Below are 21,076 nucleotides of genomic sequence, written 5' to 3'. Positions count from 1 at the left end.
CACTTGATAACGCCTGACTGCTCTGAGCCACAGCTATCCAGGTCTAAGATAAGATTTTACAAGCAAACCTGACTGGACCGAATAAACAATTGTGTCAATTATTACATGGTGATGTCCCACAACCACACCATATATTCCACATTATTTCAAAATGATTTAACCTTATTACTACGGACTCTTGCAGAGTAGTAGCAATGTTTATAGTAGTGTTCTTTACGTAATTCAATGGTGCATATTTTATTCACCCTAGACGATTGAAAGGCTTAGTTGGCGACAAGAAGATCTGAACCAGTGACCTTCATATTGCCTTCAGGTTGAAACATTGAGACCATTACCATATAAACATACAAAAATATGTTGGCCAATTTCATCGTCTGGTAAGATACTTTATGGGGGGCTAAGGGTCTTGCTGTAGAGGTCTCTGGGCATTCTGCTACTCTCAGTGAATAACACTTAATCTGAGGTTGTTATTGCACTTGTTACAGAAATCTGTGGATCTTAGATTCGAATTGTTGTAAAATAACGTCGAGAGTTAATATGCATACTGCAAAACACTGTGCAAAATCTGCAAATCACATGGTCAAATCCTGGTTAGATAGTGCAGTGTGTTCCATACCCTGCAGGGCATTAGTTGCTATCCCTGTAAGTATTTCAGTTGTTTTTGCAGCAGCTGCAAACACGTAAATGTATCCAAGAAGCCATAAGCGTGACCCTTCGGAGGTTCAACTCAAACTTGTAAAAATAAACTGAAAAGAATGAGCTTTGTATCATCCTCACAACTCTTAGTGTGAAAGAAAAGCTCTACAAATCTGATTATATTCATTTTTACAAATGTACCTTCCAAGCATAACTTACTGTGCAATGTCAAAAGATTCCTTACATGATAAACAGATATAAACTGATCAATGTGCATATATCTGCCTATTATGTAAGGAATATACTAGGTTTACATGTAGGTACGTGAGGTGAGCATATGAGAGATTATTTTATTATGTAATCTGGCCTCAATTACTATATTTAATTAGATGTAAATGATTATCTGTAAGATTCATATTTTTTGAATGAATCCGTGCTAATATGTCAGATCGCAAGCAAGTTTTCTATGCTCATTCCATCACATGACCGCCACTGTTTGGGTGCTGGGCTGAAAACAACGTGGCCCTCACCGTTAACGAAATGCATGGAATTGGTCACCTTAAGATAAATAGACCACCATGGATTCAACCGCTGAGTAACAGCTTTGGGGTGCAGACACCTCTTTTATGTGTTATATCTATATAGATATCCATAGATAGAGAATTGGAGATATAGGAAAGCGATAGGGAGATAGATATACATGTTTGGGTGCTTTCATTGCACAAAATGCAAAGGTATAATAACCCATATTCCACAGGTAAATGAAATAAGGAACTCTCATAGGTAACTAAAATATGCTTCCCTATGAAATACGGATTTAATCATCATAATTACAGCCCCTAAACCACTCAGAGCTTTACCATTATTGGGCCAACTAGGATAATGTGGCTTGTAGGACAATTATGCTGCAATGTTATCCAAATTATGTAAAAATGCAAGTTACGTTGCAGATTCACTAGCAGGCCTTCCATTATTAGAGCTCGAAACAATATTTTCAGAAATCTGGAAATTGTAGCAAATGTGCCAATTCCCTAATTATGTGCTAAATGTCGCAGCAACAGGATTGCATAAATCCACTTGCGCTCACCACTGTCCATTGCTTCATCAAAAACGTATTTATGAAAGGTAAACAATACCTAAACATTCCAATTCCAATCAGGTTAGCTGCATTTTCCCACTTCAAGGTAACTTTCCCGAAACCAACATGCACTTTAAAAAGGCAGAATTGAAATATGTTTAGCATGGTCATATATTGCCATCTCAGGGTTCTGGTGATGCCACCAGAACACCTAAATGCAATTACACCTTTTGTATCATATTTTCTCTTTTTTAATTCCTCTACTTCCATTGGTCAGTTGGCAATTTGTTTCTTCCCACCACAGCATGAGGCAACGGGTCAGTGGTGTACTTCAGCTATTGGCTTTCTTCACTGTGTGGGACGGCATTTTGTCCTTGCACCTTTCCAAATCCACCTAAAAGTAGATCACCCTACTTTTATTTCTTGGTTTACATTTATTTTTTAGATGGATCATTTTACTTAAATGTTTTGCACATAGGAACACTCATTAAGGCAGCATTATTTTTTTCTTAAACTGATTACTTTGCAATTTCCACGCCTACTTCATAAGTTTGCAAACAAATCTGCAGGCTTGGGAGGTGCAAACATAATGTGATTGCTAATGCCTTTTTAACTTACTATGCACTGCAACAGGTAATTTTATGGTTTTTGGCAGCACTTAAATGCATGTGTGTAACCTATTGGCTTGCCATTGCGGTGTGTTTTTTTTAGGTCTCGCCTATGCAGCGCTTGCTCTTCTACACATGCTGTTTTCAGGTATGGACTTTAAGATCCTCCCATTTTCCACCCATCTTTTCAATTGGCCCCCGTTACTGTCCTTTGTAACTGATGGCTTTTGATTCGTGAATAGGCTTAGAAGTCCCACCTTTTCTCCTTTTGTAACCTACCATGAGGACGGCCCCTCTTACTTGTGTTGTTACTCGGAATGTTTTATTTACAGTCTGTGAGCCCAATCTTCTTAAATGACTTCCTTCTATTGCAGGCATGACATGCTTTCCCGCAAACTGCAACCGCTTGCTTTATCTTATTCTGTGTTTTTGCTTCAAGAATGACGGCCACGCCATTAACCCTGCTCTCGCAATTATATATATTTTTTAAAGCACCGTGGTTCTAAGCCGCGCTTTGTTTTTTTCCCCCAAACCCGAGGCATGCTTCAGGTTCAAGAATGCGGCTGCACATTTTTTGTAATGCGCAACTCGCCCAAATCAACAATCGTGTCCGCTTGGCTCTCAGACAGTCATCCCAGTCTGCCAAGCACGACCATCGGGAAGCGCGCCCTTAGGGCCCGGCCCCCCCGACCCTGTGACACACCCCCTTAGCGGTAGCTTGGCCAGCAACCTAATTGGTTGCTGGCCAGTGGTAGTCCTTCCGGGGCACGGCGTCGTAGGCCCAACGTCAACTTCCGGTAGGGAGGAGTGGAGGTGGGGCTTGGGGGCTATTTAGGCCCGGATCTCACCTCCACTCTTTCTCTCTTGCGGTGATTTCTGCCCGGACGACGGCTCCTTCTATCTTGGATATCTCCCCGCGGTTGTCGAGGTTGTGGAGGTCGTCGAGGATTGTATTCGGGCTGCTGGTCGTCGGGACTGCTTGCCGGTCGGGCTGCTTAGCTGCTGGGGAGTCGCTGGGGCTGCTTGCTGGTCGGGCTGCGGAGCGTGCGGCGGTGATCTCAGGGTGTGGCGTAGCTGATCTTCAGGTAAGGTGCCGGGGTAGTGGGGACGCAGGCGCGGCTTCCGGGGTTCAGTGGGCGGCCGGCGGTCTTTTGAAATTGTTGTTGCCCCCGCTGGGCTCCAGGTGTGGTGCGGTGGCCTTGCTGTCCTTGCATCTGGGCATCAGGCGCGGCAGTGGGGTTTCCCGCAGGGTTCCGTGTCGCGGCGCGCAGGGTTGCCGGTTCCCGTGGGGTGGAAGGATCTTGCCAGCTGCGTAGGTTGGTCCCGCTCTGGAGGTGCTGAGGCGGGAACTTGGAGCTCCGGGCACGCAAGGGGATAATTGCGGCCATCATCGGCGTAGGAAGCGCTGCACGGTGAAGGGTTTTTTCATGCTTAACGGCGCAGCGTGCTGGGGGTGTGTTGACAACAGGACGGGTGATAGAGTTTTCGCCATAGCGCGAGGCAAGGCTTAGGCAGAGGCGGACGGGGGCGCTGGGAACAGACCGGAAGTGAGGGGGACGGACGTTGCGTTGCAGGGGTGTTTTGATTACAAGCGGCTAAAGCACAGAGTCACTGTGGCTTAAAATTTAAGGTCCGAGACTCTTGCTACCAAGGTTACAGGTTCAATTCCCATTGATTCTGTTTAGTTAGATTTCTTTTGCATTTTCGCTGGGGCAGGGGTGAACAACGAAGGTGTGTACAAGGGCGTGGTAGTTTGTTACCACAGCATTGGAATACGGGCGAACATTGTGGGCTAGCAAGGCATCAATTTTCATTTTGTGTTCGGTCGGGTTGAAGTGCTCCACCATGCCCCCCAAGAGGAATCACAAGAGGAAGGAGGGGGAATCAGAGATTGCCCAGTTATTAAAATTGGTACTGGCGAAGTTGAACAAGGATGAGGATAGCCAGGGTGAGTTACCTGAGAATGCTGGGGGGGGGGGGGGGGGGGGGGAGGCGCCCGAGACGGACAGCGAAGAGAGTACAGAGCCAGTAGCGCCAGAGCGCCCGCGGAGGGCGATGGTGCCACCCAAGGCAGCCTTCCCCCCATTAGTGAAAAAAGCAAGGGGTAGCAAGAAAAGGAAGGTGGTGAAGGAGAGTGAGGGGACTGTGCCAGTTATGCCTTCCGCACCTGTAACTCCCGTACCGACACCCGCACCGGTACCTGCATTACCTCCTGCACCGGTAGCTCCCATACTTCCACCTGCGCCTGCCCCTGTAATACCTCAGGCACCGGTAGCTCCCATACTTCCGCTTGCTCCTGTAATACCTCAGGCACCGGTGGCTCCCATACCTATAACATATCCAGTGCCTGAGCCCATCATGGCTCCGGCGGTACCACATGAGTTGCCCAGGTCGGAGATTGAGCGGGATGACGTCAGCATTATTTTGGCCGAAATCAGGGGGGCCTTGAAGGCCTTGGCTCCAGCCATGAGCAACCCTGTGCCCATAGCCCCAGAGAACCCAGTCACTACAACAATGACAAGGGTGCCGCCAGGGATACAGGATGAAATAGCTGAAGGGCAGGCCCCCAGCACACCGGCAGGGGGGGGTCAGGTAGCAAACGCTAATATCTTAGCAACGGTCGCAACATTGTTAGCTCAGCTGGGGGCGCCAGCGACAGTCAACACAGCAATTGCCCCATGGGCTTCATGGGCTTCACAGGCAGGAACGGGTGGGGTCCTGGCAGAGCTGAGCAAGCAGGTGTCTCTCTTAGGTAAAACGCAAGAGACGACCGCGAACGGACCAGCGGTGGGTCAAGCGGCCCCCGCGCAACCAGCGTCAGAGGTGCCCCCTGCAGGTAAGGCAGTGGATGGCGCAAATAAGGTTGGAGGTGATGAATGTAAGGTTTTGAGCGGCATGGAAACAGTTCTGTCAAAAAGAGGTAAATTGGCAGCACACGTAGCGCTGGACATAAGGGAAAAGATTTGGAAAGGTGATTTTGTTGACATTTTCTCACTCATTAGGCCAAAACGGAGGGAGGAGGACAATAGAGAGAAGGACAGGAAAGAAGGTTTCTTTAGAGAGAGAAAACCAAAGGTGGAAGAATCCATTACCAATTGGCTGTTTGGTTTTAATGTGTTATCCATTGTGATGCTTGAGAAAAAGCCAGAGTTAGCTATTCCCTTGATATGTAACGCCAACAAGATCTTAAAGGCTCATGTCACATATGGGGGCGTGGCCTGGTTAGACTATGACAGGGATTTTAGGTGGGCCAAAGTGGAAGATCCTGACATGGGGTGGGACCAGACAGAGGTGAATGTATGGTTGGAAAGTGTGAACAAGACGCCTGTGAGGCAGCCGTTTCGGACATCCCAAGGAGGCCCGGGTGAGCAAAAAGGGACATGTTGGGCGTTTAATCGAAAAACATGCACTTGGGCCCCAGGGACATGCAAGTTCAAACATGCATGCGCTTACTGCGGCCACCCCTCACACCCAGAGTTTAAATGTCCCAAAAAATCTAAAGAAAAAGGGAGGGATCCCAAGCCTCTCCCTGCACAATGAATTACCTACTCCGGTCAATTTAGGGAAACTGATGCTCTGGCTAAATCAGCACCCTGACAGGAAGGCAGCCAGAATTTTGTATGAGGGGTTTTCGGTAGGCTTCCGCATTCCCGCGCTGGGTGTACCACCAGTGGGCTACTGCAAAAATGTATTGTCAGCACGTATGCACCCAGAGGTGGTGGCAAGTAAGGTAAACAAGGAAGAGGCCCTGGGACGGGTGGCTGGTCCTTTTGGGATGCCACCACTGCCTGGGTTTGTTTGCTCACCCTGGGGGTGGTGCCTAAAAAAGAGCCAGGGCAATTCAGAATGATACACAATTTATCAGCGCCTCTGGGTGCATCGGTAAATGACGCCATAGATCCGTCTTTGTGCTCAGTGACGTACTCTTCTTTTGACGAGTCTTCTGCGAGACTTTGGCCCAAACGCTTTGCTGGCAAAAACCGATGTAGAGTCTGCCTTTCGGCTCTTGCCAGTGCATCCAGAAGACTATCATCTCCTAGGTTTCCAGGTGGACTCCCGGTATTACTATGACAGATGCATGCCAATGGGCTGCGCCGTGTCATGCAGATATTTCGAAATGTTTAGCACAATGTTACAGTGGCTATTTGTGGTAAGGACGGGGCACAAGGAGATAGTGCACTACTTGGATGATTTCATGATTATGGGCCCGCCTGCCTCCGAAAGTTGTGGGCGGGCCTTGGGCCAGCTGGTAGCCCTGTTTAAGGAAATGGGTGTGCCTCTGGCCCCTGGGAAGATGGTGGATCCCGATACTAGCTTGCCCTTCTTGGGGATTGAAACAGATACTGTAGCGGGGGAATGCAGGTTGCCGTAGACATTGCCCTAGCAGGTCCCAAGGTTACCCTGCATCAACTTCAGGTTTTAGTGGGACAGCTAAACTTTGCATTGAGAATCATTCCCATGGGCCGCCCGTTTTCAAGATCCATTGCTCGCGCCATGACTGGCCTCACTCAGAAGTATCACCATGTGAGACTACAGGCAGAGGTCAAAGAGGACTTAAGGATTTGGCGTAATTTTTTGAAGGACTTCAATGGTAAGGTAATTTGGCCCGAGCCCGCTGTGTCTAGTTCTGAATTGGGCCTGCTCACTGACTCTGCAGGCAGCATTGGTTTTGGGGCAATTTTGGGGACACAGTGGTGTAGGGGCGATTGGCCAATGGCATGGCATGAGAGCGGTTTTGTCTAGGAACACCGCTTTCTTGGAGCTTTTCCCTATTATAGTGGCAGTTGAAATTTGGGCACCAATTTTCAAGTACAAGACGGTAATCTTTTGGTCTGACAATAGGGCAGTGGTGGAAGCCACCAATAGGCAAGGGGCCACTTGTAAGCACGTGTTGAGGTTATTGAAGCATTTGGTTCTGGCCTGTTTGAAATTAAATTTGGTGTTCAAGGCAGCACATATCCCCGGTATACATAACCAAGCCGCTGATGCTTTGTCTCGCCTCAATTTACAGGAGTTCAGGAAGGATCATCCACAGGCAGACGAGCAGATGACTGTGTTCCCAGCATCTGTGTGGAGGATTGGAGTCCCAGATTAGCAGGGCTGGTGGGAGCATCCTTGAGTGAAAGCACGAGAAGAACATATCAGCAGCAGTTCAGGGATTACAAGACATTTGCGGGGCACTCAAGCCGCTCCCCCCTTTTTTCAGCTGTGACGCTTTGCGAGTATTTAAAGGCACTTAGGAATCAGGGTAGAACGGCATCTTACGCCAGGGCGCGCGTAACGGCGATAAGCTTCTTTGCAAAAGTGGCGGGGCTGCAGGACCCAGGGGCTACCTTTGTGGTAAGGAGGGCTCTATCAGGTTGGGCTAGGCTGGAAGGGGCGAAGAAGGACATGCGGAGGCCTCTGAATGTACAATTGCTAAGGGACATCCTGGGGGTGCTACAGTCCGTGTGCGCGTCGCATTATGAATGCATTCTGTTCAGGGCGGCCTTTTCCCTAGCGTTTTATGGGGCTTCCGCCTGGGCGAACTGGTGGGAGCATCAAAAGCTGACCATACAGGGGGACTCCAATGGCAGGACACAAAGTTAGTCTCTGGGGGGTTAGAGGTGGTGTTGAGGCGATCCAAGACTGACCCGTTGGGTAAGGGGTCTGTAATTCACTTATCCCCAGCTCCAGGTGACGCAGCTTGCCCCATAGCCAACATGGAAGCTTATCGATTAATACGCCCCAGCTGGGGCGGGCAGGCGCTGTTTATTCACGAGCAGGGGGATTGCTTATCTAAATTCCAGTTCAGGGCCGTGTTTCAACGGGCATTGAACGATTTGGGGTTGGATCCTAAGGGTTATTCATCTCACTCCTTTAGGATAGGGGCAGCAACACTCGCTGCGGGAGCAGGTTTACCGGCGGAGACGGTCATTAAAGTGGGGCGCTGGTCATCATCCTGTTTTAAGCGCTATGTGCGGTCAGAGTTACTGTGAAAGGACATCCAGTGATAGAGTTGACTATGCTGACATTGTTTTCTTCTCCCTCGCTATTAGTATGTCAACAAAAGTAATCTGGGTGTTGGGACACTCGTTCGTGCGGCGCCCGCCACGGTTCGGCTGCGGCAGAAGCGAGTGGTCAAACCAGCGGGGTTAAAGAGGACATCATTTGTATGGCGAGGCGTCGGCGGCTTGCGGATCCGGCAGTTGCGCCAACTGGTCGAGGAAACTCGAGAACGCGAGGGAAATCCGTCCCCGGATTTGATCATCTTGCACCTGGGAGGAAATGACATGGTGGATTTGGGTCGCATGGCAGTAAGAGAGGACTTATTGACTGAATTTGCCTGGCTGGGGAGAACATTCCCACATGCCCGGATAGCATGGTCATGCATGATCCCCCGCCGGGTTTGGTCGGGGGGGGGGGGTCAGATCCCGGGCCCTGAATGTATCGGTGAGCCGCCTCAACGGGGAGTTGGCCAGGTTGTGCTCAGTATCGGGCCGCTTGTGTCATATTCCACACAGACTAATATCAGGCGACCGGATGTTTCATCACGACCGGGTCCATTTATCAGACACTGGCACAGACATGTGGATCAAGGGGATTTGGTCTTTTGTACAGAACCTTTTCTTTGGTGGGGAGGGTGAAGGACCTGTGGGCCCTGGTCACCCTAGTGGCGGAATAGGGGTCACAGAGTTGTGATTTTTAGGACAACGGGAGGCCTGCTGGCATACTCCTGAGGCCAGCACTGAGGGGAGAGATGGTAAGCTCTCCGCAGGGAGAATGGGGACACCGGCTGCTGGGGAGGCAAGGGCGACAGGTCACACGAGCCTCCTTTGGCAGCCTGGTGGCAAGGGGTGGGCCCCCCGGAAATAGACGGATAAGGACCAAGGGCTGGGTGGCTCACCACTCAAGGACGCAGGTGGGTTGCGCCTTGCGTGGTTCTCAATCGGCGGGGATGCGAGCCTGGAGGCCCCTTAGTGCTGGAGGGTATTATAGACTAGAAAATTAGGTTATGAATTCAGAACACTAAGAAATTAAAATGTGTTATGCAAGAATTTATAGCCTAGTACTTTAACAATGTTATTGATTGTCATGTTTATGAATAACTTGTTTTGTATTAAACATGGCATAATTTTCCCACACCTTGGAGTAAGGATTGGTTTGTGGGTATTCATTGGGTGGAACGGGGGCGATATGGTGGGGGGGGGGGCTCCGGGCTCTATGCCAAGCGCGACCATCGGGAAGCACGCCCTTAGGGCCTGCCCCCCCCCTCCGACCCTGTGACACACCCCCTTAGCGGTAGCATGGCCAGCAACCTAATTAGTTGCTGGCCAGTGGTAGTCCTTCCGGGGCACCGCGTCGTAGGCCCAACGTCAACTTCCGGTAGGGAGGAGTGGAGGTGGGGCTTGGGGGCTATTTAGGCCCGGATCTCACCTCCACTCTCTCTCTTGCGGTGATTCCTGCCCGGACGACGGCTCCTTCTATCTCCCACCCACCGTCCCTTAAGTTTAGGGTTTAGGAGCGTTAAGTTGGGGCAAAGGGTTGTTGCTGAATAGGGGTCACAGAGTTGTGATTTTTAGGACAACGGGAGGCCTGCTGGCATACTCCTGAGGCCAGCACTGAGGGGGAGAGATGGTAAGCTCTCCACAGGGAGAATGGGGACACCGGCTGCTGGGGAGGCAAGGGCGACAGGTCACACGAGCCTCCTTTGGCAGCCTGGTGGCGAGGGGTGGGCCCCCCGGAAATAGACGGATAAGGACCAAGGGCTGGGGGGGCTCACCACTCAAGGACGCAGGTGGGTTGCACCTTGCGTGGTTCTCAATCGGCGGGGATGCGAGCCTCAAGGCCCCTTAGTGCTGGAGGGTATTATGGACTAGAAAATTAGGTTATGAATTCAGAACACTAGGAAATTAAAATGTGTTATGCAAGAATTTATAGCCTAGTACTTTAACAATGTTATTGATTGTCATGTTTATGAATAACTTGTTTTGTATTAAACATGGCCTAATTTTCCCACACCTTGGAGTAAGGATTGGTTTGTGGGTATTCATTGGGTGGAACGGGGGCGATATGGGGGGGGGCGGGTTCTATTGCCCCTTGGTGACGCTCTTTACGTTTCAGCACAGCGCCTGCTTTCATTTTAACACTGGTACCGCACTTTATTTTGCAGCACGGTGCCCACTTTTCCACTCTCTGCTGGACTGTCTGCTCCTCATGACCATCCCATCCTCGGGTGCCGCGCTTTCGGTTTCAGCATGGTGCCTGCTTTCATATTAACACGGGCGCTACACTTAATATTCTAGCAGGCGCCCGCTTTTATGATTTTTTTATTTTTATTAGCATGGTGCCCGCTTCATAGGCTGCCATGTGCATAACTAATCTACACGGGAACCGCGCTTTATACTTCAGCAAGACGCCCACTTTCATATTTACAAACCTAATAGCTGTAAATATAGCAAAAGCAAGACCTATCGCATTGCAAATGCTTGTTTTTAATTGCACTGTTAACATGTAAGACTAGGGACGAGCAAAACGTTAAATACTTCCTTTGACCACTAGAGGTCATCATGCATCCATTATGCTTAAGGGAAAGGCCCAGATGCATCAATTTAAACTAATTTTTAGAAAGGGGATTTAGGAGTCCTTGGCATGCTCCTGACTCGTCAATGCTAGAAAAAGGGAAGGCAATTAAAAGACTTCTGGACCACTCACCGGACATGAAAAATGTTATAAAAGGCACCTCTTATCTGCATGGGTTTACTACACATAATGATGAAAGAACAAGCCAAGACTGAACAATGTGCCTCTTCCGCTCTTAGATGTGAACTCTTTGCCGCCCCTTAGAGAACACCCTGTACAGCTTCTCTCCTCCCCATCCACAATATTCAAACAAAGCATTTGCTGTGTCCCACTGTGGCACAAGGGACACGCACATTTCCTTCCCACAAGGTCAACTATTCCAGGCATTTGCTGCTGATCCATTTCCCGGCCTGGCTCGTGGCAGCACGAGTTGGAACGTGTTCAATAGATGAAACCCACCAGGCTGAAGCTGCAGACGGGGCATCAATATACAGTGCTCACAGCCCCCGGGAGGGCAACAAACCCGCAGACTACAAAAGAACATCACTTTTTAAAGGAACAGACCGTGTGTAATATTATACTGTATACCAAGGCTATCCGTTTCTGATTCCGCTTCATACCTCTTTCCCACACAGCTCTACACTTCCTGTCTCTTTATATCGCTCTTGCAGGTTATTTCTCAATCCTGCTTTACTCCTTTGGCTCGCTTTCCCTACCATTCTCCTCCTGCTTTCTCTCTTTTCAGCTTATATATTTCTTTCGGTCAAAGTCTGGTATTAAAAAGTAAGCCAGAGTGCCCAACAAGCACTGTAAATATGTCCGCCTTAGGAATGAAAGTGCCTTTTTAGTCATGGATAGGTTTAGGGCAGGCACTCAATGAGTAATCATACATGCTCTGTGCCACTCAACTTTGCACTCCTGCATCTATTCATCCATCAGTTTACTCATTCTTGCATTCACCCTTTGACACAACCTCCACAAACAACACACATTCAACAACATATGAAATATACATTATTAGAATACCAATTGAAAAAAAAGCTTGCTGCAGTCTAAACATGGCAGGCATATGCTTACAATAAAGAAACGAAACAGCAGCGCATGTCAGTCTTGCAGAGGTAATGTACATAGTATATCACCGTTTAAAAAGTTCCAGCATGGCTGCCAAATTTAGAACCCACGTATTGGCCATCTTGGAATGGTAAAACAATGATACACTATGGATAACTTTCCATAATGGTTTCCTGCTTTAGAGGAAGTGACCACATGGAATGCTGCTCACTGCAGATGAAATGAGTGGCAAGCAATTGACGCATTAGAACTGTCTGGAGAGTCGCAATATCCTGTTAATAAAAAAACAAACAAAAAAAAAAAAGACGACGACAAGTAAATACATAAAAAGGGGAACTATAAAAGAAACTTGAAAACTCAAGGACTGGCCAACCACCGTTACTGATGCACACTCATTTTCTAGTAGAGGTGCATATATGATCAGAAAATGCTGTTTCACAGTTCCAATGATTGTTGGGGACTGAGCCATTATCTCATGCAATACGCAGTTATGGGTGGAAGCAGAGTGTAAATAACACTGAAGCACAATAGCAGAAGAGAGCTCATCCAAAGGCCCACTATGTATCCATCTGTATATATGTGGAGTGATGTATTTTTTAATTATGGTTTTTGAATTACAAGATCCTGTTAGACAACTAAGACTGTCAGTTCTTCCAAAGAGATTCTAGCAAGACATTACAGTGCAAATCTTTCCCACCAACCACCCCTCAGGGTTTGTCAGTGGCGGTAAACAGCAAAATCCTTTGCAAGAAAGGTAATCGGTTAAATCTTGTGTAACAAAATACCTGTCTGCAAGCTATACTAGAGAAAATTAACAATCCAACCTTAAATGCCCATTGACCTTAGCATTTGTTTTTCACAATAGATATGTCAGGCCTACTGTCTTTCTCATAACTTTTCATAATAAGCAATCAGACCTATAGCCTTTATCATTGGATTATCACCATAATCAATATTATACTGGGCATAAGCTTTCCCTCAGACAACAATCAGGTATACAGCATTAATATTACAATATGTCAAAATAGTATTTAAAAAACCCTGTTAATAGAGCCTAGTAAGGATTACCATGTTGCAAATCTTCTAGCTTCATGGTTTGTTGGGGTACGTCAGAAACACCAAAAACCTTGGCTACTACTGTAAGCTGTGGGATTTCATGTAAGGAAATACCTGTCCAAAGTCTTTAGCACACTGTAATATCAATCAGCACGTAAATGCATATTGCCGTGAACACATGCTTTACAAATAAGTCAGGCCTACTTGATAACTTTTCATTATAAACAGATCACACTTAAGCGACCTCACATAAGCTTTCCCCACAACTAAAAAGGCTTGCAGCCTTTACCATTGGTTTGAGACTATATCCAACACAGGCCTACTGAAGTGCACATAAGGCTGGTAAACAACATGCACACAGTTATAAAATACAAATATGTACAGAATTACAATTGTAAAAACAACATAAAACCCTCACAATAGGGCCAAACAAGAATCGCCAGTGAAATAATTCTACTCCAAGTGGTAGATTACGATGTCGGTCCGAGGTTCCTCCGACCGACACCGTCTCAGGGCCGACTGACCTCAGGTTGGCGGTTCCGACCGCATGATTACAATGCGCTCGAACACTGTTCGGTCACATACTCCCTTTTCTCTATGGGAGCTTGTGTCACAGCCGTAATACAGGCTCCTATAGAGAAATGGGTGTGTGTGTAAAACCCTGCATCCTGTGGCTGGCTTCATCATGGTGCCTGGCACACAGTACAGGGTTTTACCTCAACCACCAACCATAGACGGCAGAGGCAAGGGGCCCTGCTAGGGGCCCCCAAAGTCGCTTTCCGACAGCCTTTCCATGTTGGAAAGGCCAGCACAAAAAGGCTGTGGGAAACGGACATCGGTTCCCACAGCCTTTCTATGCGGGCCTTTCCGACACGGAAAGGCTGTCGGACAGCGACATTGTTATCCGACAGCAGAAACTATGTCCATAGAGGATTACGATGCGGTTCCGACCACCTGGAAGACTCCAAGAGCCAGTCGGAATGACCGGCCGGTTTAAGTTCAGACCGCCGACTTTGTAATCGGGTGGTTGGACTGCAAACCGACCGTGTCGTGGGAAAGCTTCTGACTAGCGGTTGGAGGCTTTCCGACCGACATCGTACTCAGCCGCCAAGAATTTGACAGAGTGAGCGACCAGCATCAAAATATTTTCTTACTATGGTATATTATGAGAGTACATGTAACAAAATACCTGTAATATCAGTAGGAGTACAATTCACTGTCAGAGGGCTAATGACGTTTACAAATCCTTTGCACAAAAATACAGGCATATTGTCAGGGTCATAAATTTGCATAATAAACAGACAAGACCTAGGTCTACTCTCAAACCTTTTCACTGCACTCCAATCAGGCCTACAGCTGTTATCATTGACTTGTCAGCATAACCTACTCAGACCTACTGTACAGAGTGTAAATGTTCCGAAAAGTCATCTATTAGGCATAGAGTAATTACACATGTATACAAAATTACTGTTGGCAAAGCAAAACAATCTCTCCCAGAAGAGGCTAATAAGGATTACTGTAGTGCATCGCTTCTATCCTCATGGTTTGTTTGGGTGGGTCACCAACACCAAAACCCTTGCCACTATGGTAATCTGCAAGATTCCAAGTAATAAAATACCGGTCTATAGCATGTAACACAATGTGATAACCATCAGACACACAGTCATAAAATTAGAAATGTATACAATATTATAGTTGGCCAAGGAAAATACGGTCTCTCTTTAAAGGGCCTAACATGGATTCCCACAGAGCACATCTTTTATATCCATGGTTTGTCACAAGAGTAACCCACCTAAACCCCATCCCCACTACAGTAATCTGAGATTCCATGTAACAAAATACCTATCAAGCTTTAATACAGAGTAAAAACAATCCACCCGTAAATGCCTACTTTAATATGTTTTTCATAATAAATACATCAGGTCTACTGCCTTTATCATAACATTTCATAATAAACAGAACACTGCTAAGCCATAACTACAAATCCAAATAGATTGTGTAGCCCTGGGCACCACATTCTGCTCTCAAAACACACAACTACATTCTGAAGTCTAAAGTTAACGATGGAAGGGGAGAATGCTGTGATTAGAAAACAGCAATACTTTTCTCATGACTGCCCTCCTCCCATCTGTGCTAATGCCAGAGAAAAACACTGTAAATTATGTACTTATCTTAGACACTTTAACAGCATTACATTGCCACGTGTGCCCTCCAAAAGGTCTAGAAAGCCCTACTGCTGCTGGCTTCGGCAGCTGGATAAACAAAATAAACACAGCTGTATGGGGGGGGGGAACAACTTTTTTCGTGAATCACAAAACTACAGTCGAATCAAAATCTTTAATCCTGTCCACTAACAAGTGGGTAGTGTGAAAGTCCTTCATCCATAGTACCCCTGAATGCTCTTTTTTTTTTTTTTTAAGGTTAATATCATAAGGTCTGTTGAAAGCTATGATATGAAGCCAGACCTAAGAATGAGCACGAGGCCCAACAGCTGCATGCATTGGCACAATCTGTAACTCTACAGGCCAGGCCTCCTTTACATGTAGGTCCAGTGTCTGCCATAGGTTCGCTAGATGTCCCTTTCACCTGAAAATGTAATTTGAAAACTAGCCTTCCACATGATACAGGGCATTAAAAGTGGGTAGAGCTGGGAAACGTTTTGCAGGTGTTATCCTTTTTCCAGACCAAGTACTTATCTTGCCTTAACTTTGAATTAGAAGAACACTAACTTGTCTACCCTAATGATCCATTTCTGGTGCAAAAGCACTTTACCCCTCGAACATGGTAGCTTTGTTAACTGAACACAAGCTTTGATTTTGGAGCAGTCAGTTTGATTACCCTAAAAGCATAATTTTTTAGTTGGTAGGAATCCTACTTCACCTTTGAGTGGTGGGTTTTACGAGTTTAATAACGTATCTGATACACAGTATCACGGTTGCTAGTCTCTGTTCCCAGGTCTCTCGTCTTCGGACTATGTTGTCCCTATGCTTCAGTCCTCTCCTTCTGGTCCTGGATTTTCCTCCTTCCCTCCCTCCCTCACTCCCTGCCAGTTTTAGTCATTTGGGAGAGGTAAGGTTTCTCTTCCTTTATGCACCTACTTTTGGAGGTTGCTCTGGGTTCTACTCTAACCAATGTTTGTTTGCGATTGTTATATTACGTTTATTATTGTTCTCGCTCCTTGTAAAGACGGGAATTCATTTGACAATGACGGCACTGGATAACAAAACTAGAAGATAACAAGGTGTGAGTCATCCCTTTCTTTAATTTGGAAATTGAAACTTTGTGTCAGGCTTTTGGTATGTGAAACGCCTCTTGCAGGAAGCAATCAGCTGTTTCTGCCATCATTTCATGTTATTTAGGACATGGATAGCTTGCTGGATAGATTTCTGACTTTGTGCTTGCAAGCATTTCTGTTTTTCACCTACTTTGCTTGTGTGTTAGACATCCACATTAAAAGCTCAGATAGTGCTTAGCTTAATGTTATGTGGAGAATAAACAATGCCCTTTTAGTGGATGAATCCTTCTCAAATACCTTTCAGAAATTTGCTATTGAGTTCTTTAATCTTAACTCTACTAGTGATATTTCTATACAAGTGGTTTGGGACTTATTCATGGCGGCAGTTAGGGATTTCATAATCTATTTATCAAGTAAAAGAAAGCTAAATAAAGAATTGTATAATATTATGCATAATATTAAAAAAAATTAGAATATCAGTATTATTCATCTAAATCCAAACCATGATTAAATTACAAAAGCCAAATTCCAATTCAATACAATATCCACAGAAAACGCTTCCTCTTTTCTTCTTAGGTCCAGTGCAAAATATTATAGCGGAAAGAATAAAGCTGGAAAACATTTGGCAAACAATCTCAAAAGTAAAAAAGAACTAAGGTGGAATGTATTTTAAAGAATGATAAGGGTCCTAAATTGGAGGATTACATTCTAAATGAATTTGACCATTTTTTTTGTCATGTCCAGCGTTAATTTGTTTAAATACTTCTAACGGGGGGGCGTGGCCAAGTAAGATGGCTGACTGGTAGGGCACCGAGTCAGCTCTGGCCCCACGGACTCCTGTGAGCGGCTAAACGGGGGCTCTGGACTGGCGCTCTTCGAGGAAAACACTCGCGGGACACCTGTGGAGGCGAATGGACCGGCGGCGAGGATGAGGCGGCCCCGGTGCGGCTAGAAAGCGAGCACTGACCCGGGAGCGATGACCGAGCAAAATGGCGGCGGAAGGCCACGATCGCTCGCCGAGCGGCGGTTCACCCGGACTCAGGAGAGTGAATGGAGGCTGGTCGCGGTGACCGCGCAACGGGAGTGACCGCCGTGGCTGGAGAGAGGCTGAACCGGATTCTGCCGGCGCCAGTGAGCGGGACAACGCACGGGGACACCTCACCGTGGGACGTGCATGAGGAGGCGGAGATTGCGGCCATCACGGAGCCCATGAGGAAGGACGGAGGGCCAACAGGAGATAAGTGGTCCGCCCTGACGGAGACCGAGCCAGGCTGGAGGGAGCGGGGGCGCAGGGGGCAATCACCGCGCGCCCGGGCGAGAGACGATGCCTGACTCCAAGATGGCGGCCAAGTAAGACACCTGCCGGCGCCGGGACCGGGGGAGCCTCCGCAGCACTGGTTCTCTGGCGCGCTAGATGGGAAGGATGCTGTGAAATATAGGTGCGGGTTGGCGCTGGTGAGGACTCTGAGGCACGGCACGTGGGTCCGGCTGAGTGCCTGAGGCGGCGAGCGGAGCCGAGTCGATCCCTGCTCTGACTTCCGGGGTCCCGGTGGCTGAACGGTGGTGGTCGGACGCGACAAGGCCATAGAACTGGTGGAGGCGACGTCGTGTGGCACGGAGGGGACGGTCTGATGGGGAGGTCGTCCCGTGCGCCCCCGACAAAAAAGGCGCCGAAGCCTCAGGAAAACCGCGTGGCGAAGTACTTCCAGGCGCTCTCCAGCACTGCGGACGAGGGAGGTCCAGGCGGAGGGGAAAGCATGGCCTTGACGAAGGATGACCTGGTGGCTACGCTCCGGGACTTCAAGAGGGATTTATGTGGTGAACTTAAACGGGACCTCCACGCCAGCCTGGACCAATTGCGTGGGGACCTGACGGAGAAGCTTGGTGATCTGCGCAGTGATGTGGACGCCGTGGTGTCGCGAATCCTGGAGGTGGAGGAGAAGGTGCAATCCCTGGATAGTACAGCTCAGGCTTCCCGGTCGGAGTGCGCGGAGCTTCGCGCTCAGCTGGCGCAATCTGCTCTGAAGCTGGAGGACTTGGAGGATCGTTCCCGGAGGGAGAATATACGGGTGAGAGACTTGGAAGAAGGCGCAGAGGGCCCGGACCTGGAGGCGTTTATTATAGGCCTCTTTGGAGAGGTGGTGAACAAGCCAGACCTGAAAATAAAAGTGGATCGGGTGCACAGGGTCGGACCACCGGTTCACGGGGAACGCCGGAGACCTAGGGATGTCCTAGCAAAGCTGCACGCCTTCCCAGTCAAGGAGGCCATCCTGGAAGCGGCCAGGAAGAAGGAAGTCTCGTTCCAGGGCCACAGTTGCTCTCTTTACCAGGACTTGTCGCAGGCCACCCTTGTTCGGAGGCAGCAGCTCCGCCCAGTGACCAGCAAACTCAGAGAGGACAATGTGCGCTATCGTTGGACCTATCCCTTTGGGCTCAGCTTCGAATGGCAAAATAAACGACACCACATCACAGACTTGGGAGATGGGCTGCGTATCCTGTGCCTCCCGACGGAACCGGAGGAAGGAGGCGGCCCGGGGCCATCCGGAACAGTGGCAGTCGGCTCTCAGGGGGAGCAGTGGCGCAGGGCGCAACGCCAGCGAGGAGGGCCTCACCGTGAGTAGAGGTCGCGAGCTGGAAGAACGGGATTCTCTGGGATGCAGTTCAAGAACGACCGCGGGGGGGTCCTCCGGCCGGGAGGGACCCGGGAGCCCGAGCGGCGAAGCCAGGTGGCTGGCGACGAGTCTGTGAAGGCCCAGCGGAGAGATGCGGCAGTCTCCACAGAGACACTGAGGTTACATGGACACTGAGGTTTTTGTTTTTCTCTATGAGCCCTTTGTCTGGCACACATGTTGTTGATGCTCTGCCGGTTGCGGAGCAAGTTGATGAGGTTAGGAGTTCGATGGGGCGGGGTCTTGGTTACTTTCCCTGGAACTACCCCAGGCATGAGGGGTTCCATGGCTGGGTGCTTGTGGTGGGGGGGTGCGGGAGGGGGGGGGGGATGTGGGGGGGTCTGGGCGGGGGGGGGGGGGAGGGTGACAGGGGTAGGCTGCAACGAAGACGTGGAGAGGGTCCGGGGAGGGACGGCGAGACATTAGAAGGGGGGCCCGGGGGGGGGGAGGCGGACAGGCGCTGAGGTCTGGTATCGGCGGATCCCACAACACGGGGTGGAGAGGGGGGTCTACACTCACTTAAGATGGTGACGTGGGCTACATGGAACGTGAAGGGCCTGAACTCGCCCCAGAAGAGACAGCAGGTCCTGAAGTACATTGTGGATCGGCAGGTCAAGGTAGTTGCTCTGCAGGAAACGCACCTTACAAGGGAGGATGTGGGTAGGCTCAAGCATAGGGCATTCCCGCAGATTTTTCACTCAGCGGCCACCACCAAACATAATGGAGTGGCGATATTGTTCCACAGCTCAATGCCCTTCCAAGTAGTGGATTCACAGAGAGATAAGGAGGGGAGGTGGCTCATGCTCAAGGGGCGGCTTCAGGGCCAACTATGCACCATTGCGGTCGTGTATGCTCCGAACACGGGCCAGGCGGTGTTCACAGCCCGCATGTTGGGGTCCCTGGGCGGATTCGCGGAGGGCCCCATCATTCTGATGGGGGACTTTAACTGCCTGTGGGATGGCGTCCTGGACGGCTCCCACGTTGCGGGGGCCAGATCATCAGTGTTTTCCAAGCGAGTCAAGGACCGCTTCGATTCCCTAGGTCTGCGGGATGGGTGGCGGGCTCTCCACGAGACGGCAAAAGACTATACTTTCTATTCCCATGTTCACCGGACGTACACTCGAATAGATTACATCTTCATTAGTCAGGCATTAGTGGGGAAGGCGACAGGGGCGCAGATTCTCCCCATTTCGGTCTCAGACCACGGGATGGTTCTATTGGAGCTTCAGTGGGGGGCGCGGGGTTGTGGCAGATGGTACTTTCCGGGGGCCCTCCTGCGAGACCAAGTGCGGAGGGTGGAGCTGACCGAGGCCATAGGGGAGTACTTCCAGGACAACCCGCCTGAAGACACCTCACATCAGAATACGTGGGACGCATTCAAGGCGGTGATGAGGGGCAAATGCATCCAACTACAGGCGTCGCTGCGGCGACAACAGGCATTGGAACGGGAGGCACTGGAGGAGGAACTTAGAGGGTTGGAGGGCAGACATAAAGATAAACCCACTCGCGACCTGCAACGACAACTCACGGCGGTGAGGGGTAAATTGCGGGCGATTTATAGCGCCAGGGCGGAATATACCTTGCTGAGGCTGCGCCGCGCGGGGTATGAACAGGGGGACAAGGTGGGTTCTCAGTTGGCCCGAAAGCTTCGCATTCAGCGGGCAAAATCCTATGTGGAAGGCATTCGGGTAGGGCCAGACCGAGTCACACACGAGGAGGCAGCGAAGACCAGAGCCTTTAGGGATTTCTATGGTGAGCTGTATGGGGGGAGCACGCTGGCGCACGACGCGCAAACGGCATATCTCGATGGGGTGGAGTGCCCCCAGCTATCAGCGCTGGACCGGGAACGGCTGGACGAACCTATTTCCGTGGAGGAAGTGCGGAATGCCATAAAGCGTCTCAAGCTCCACAAGGCACCTGGGCCCGACGGCTATACCGCCCACTTTTATAAACACTTTGTAGACGAGCTCGCCCCGCATCTGACGGCTCTGTTTCGGGCGGTGGCGAAGGAGGCGAGAGTGTCCAAGTCAATGGCAGAGGCGGTGATTACGGTCCTGCCTAAACCGGGCAAGGACCCACTGGTGTGTGCATCATACTGCCCCATAGCACTTCTGAACCTAGATGCCAAGCTCTACTCCATGATCCTAGCTAGCCGCCTGGA

At 49.3% G+C, this 21,076-nt stretch overlaps 2 protein-coding genes across 2 annotated transcripts in view; one reads left to right on the top strand and one right to left on the bottom strand.

Moving 5' to 3' along the window:
* The window catches only part of TSPAN15 (tetraspanin 15), a 192,447-nt gene that overhangs the window by 11,350 nt on the left and 160,021 nt on the right, over positions 1 to 21,076 (bottom strand). The window lies entirely within an intron of this gene.
* Positions 4,681 to 5,862, top strand: LOC146798022 (uncharacterized). Its single transcript, XM_085627507.1, has one exon. It carries the CDS (start codon positions 4,681 to 4,683, stop codon positions 5,860 to 5,862), a length of 1,182 nt encoding a protein of 393 aa, XP_085483633.1.

This window comes from Triturus cristatus, chromosome 9 (assembly GCF_964204655.1).
Source record: "Triturus cristatus chromosome 9, aTriCri1.1, whole genome shotgun sequence".
Classification (NCBI taxonomy): Eukaryota; Metazoa; Chordata; class Amphibia; order Caudata; family Salamandridae; genus Triturus; species Triturus cristatus.
This window is presented reverse-complemented; position numbering and strand designations above follow the sequence as displayed.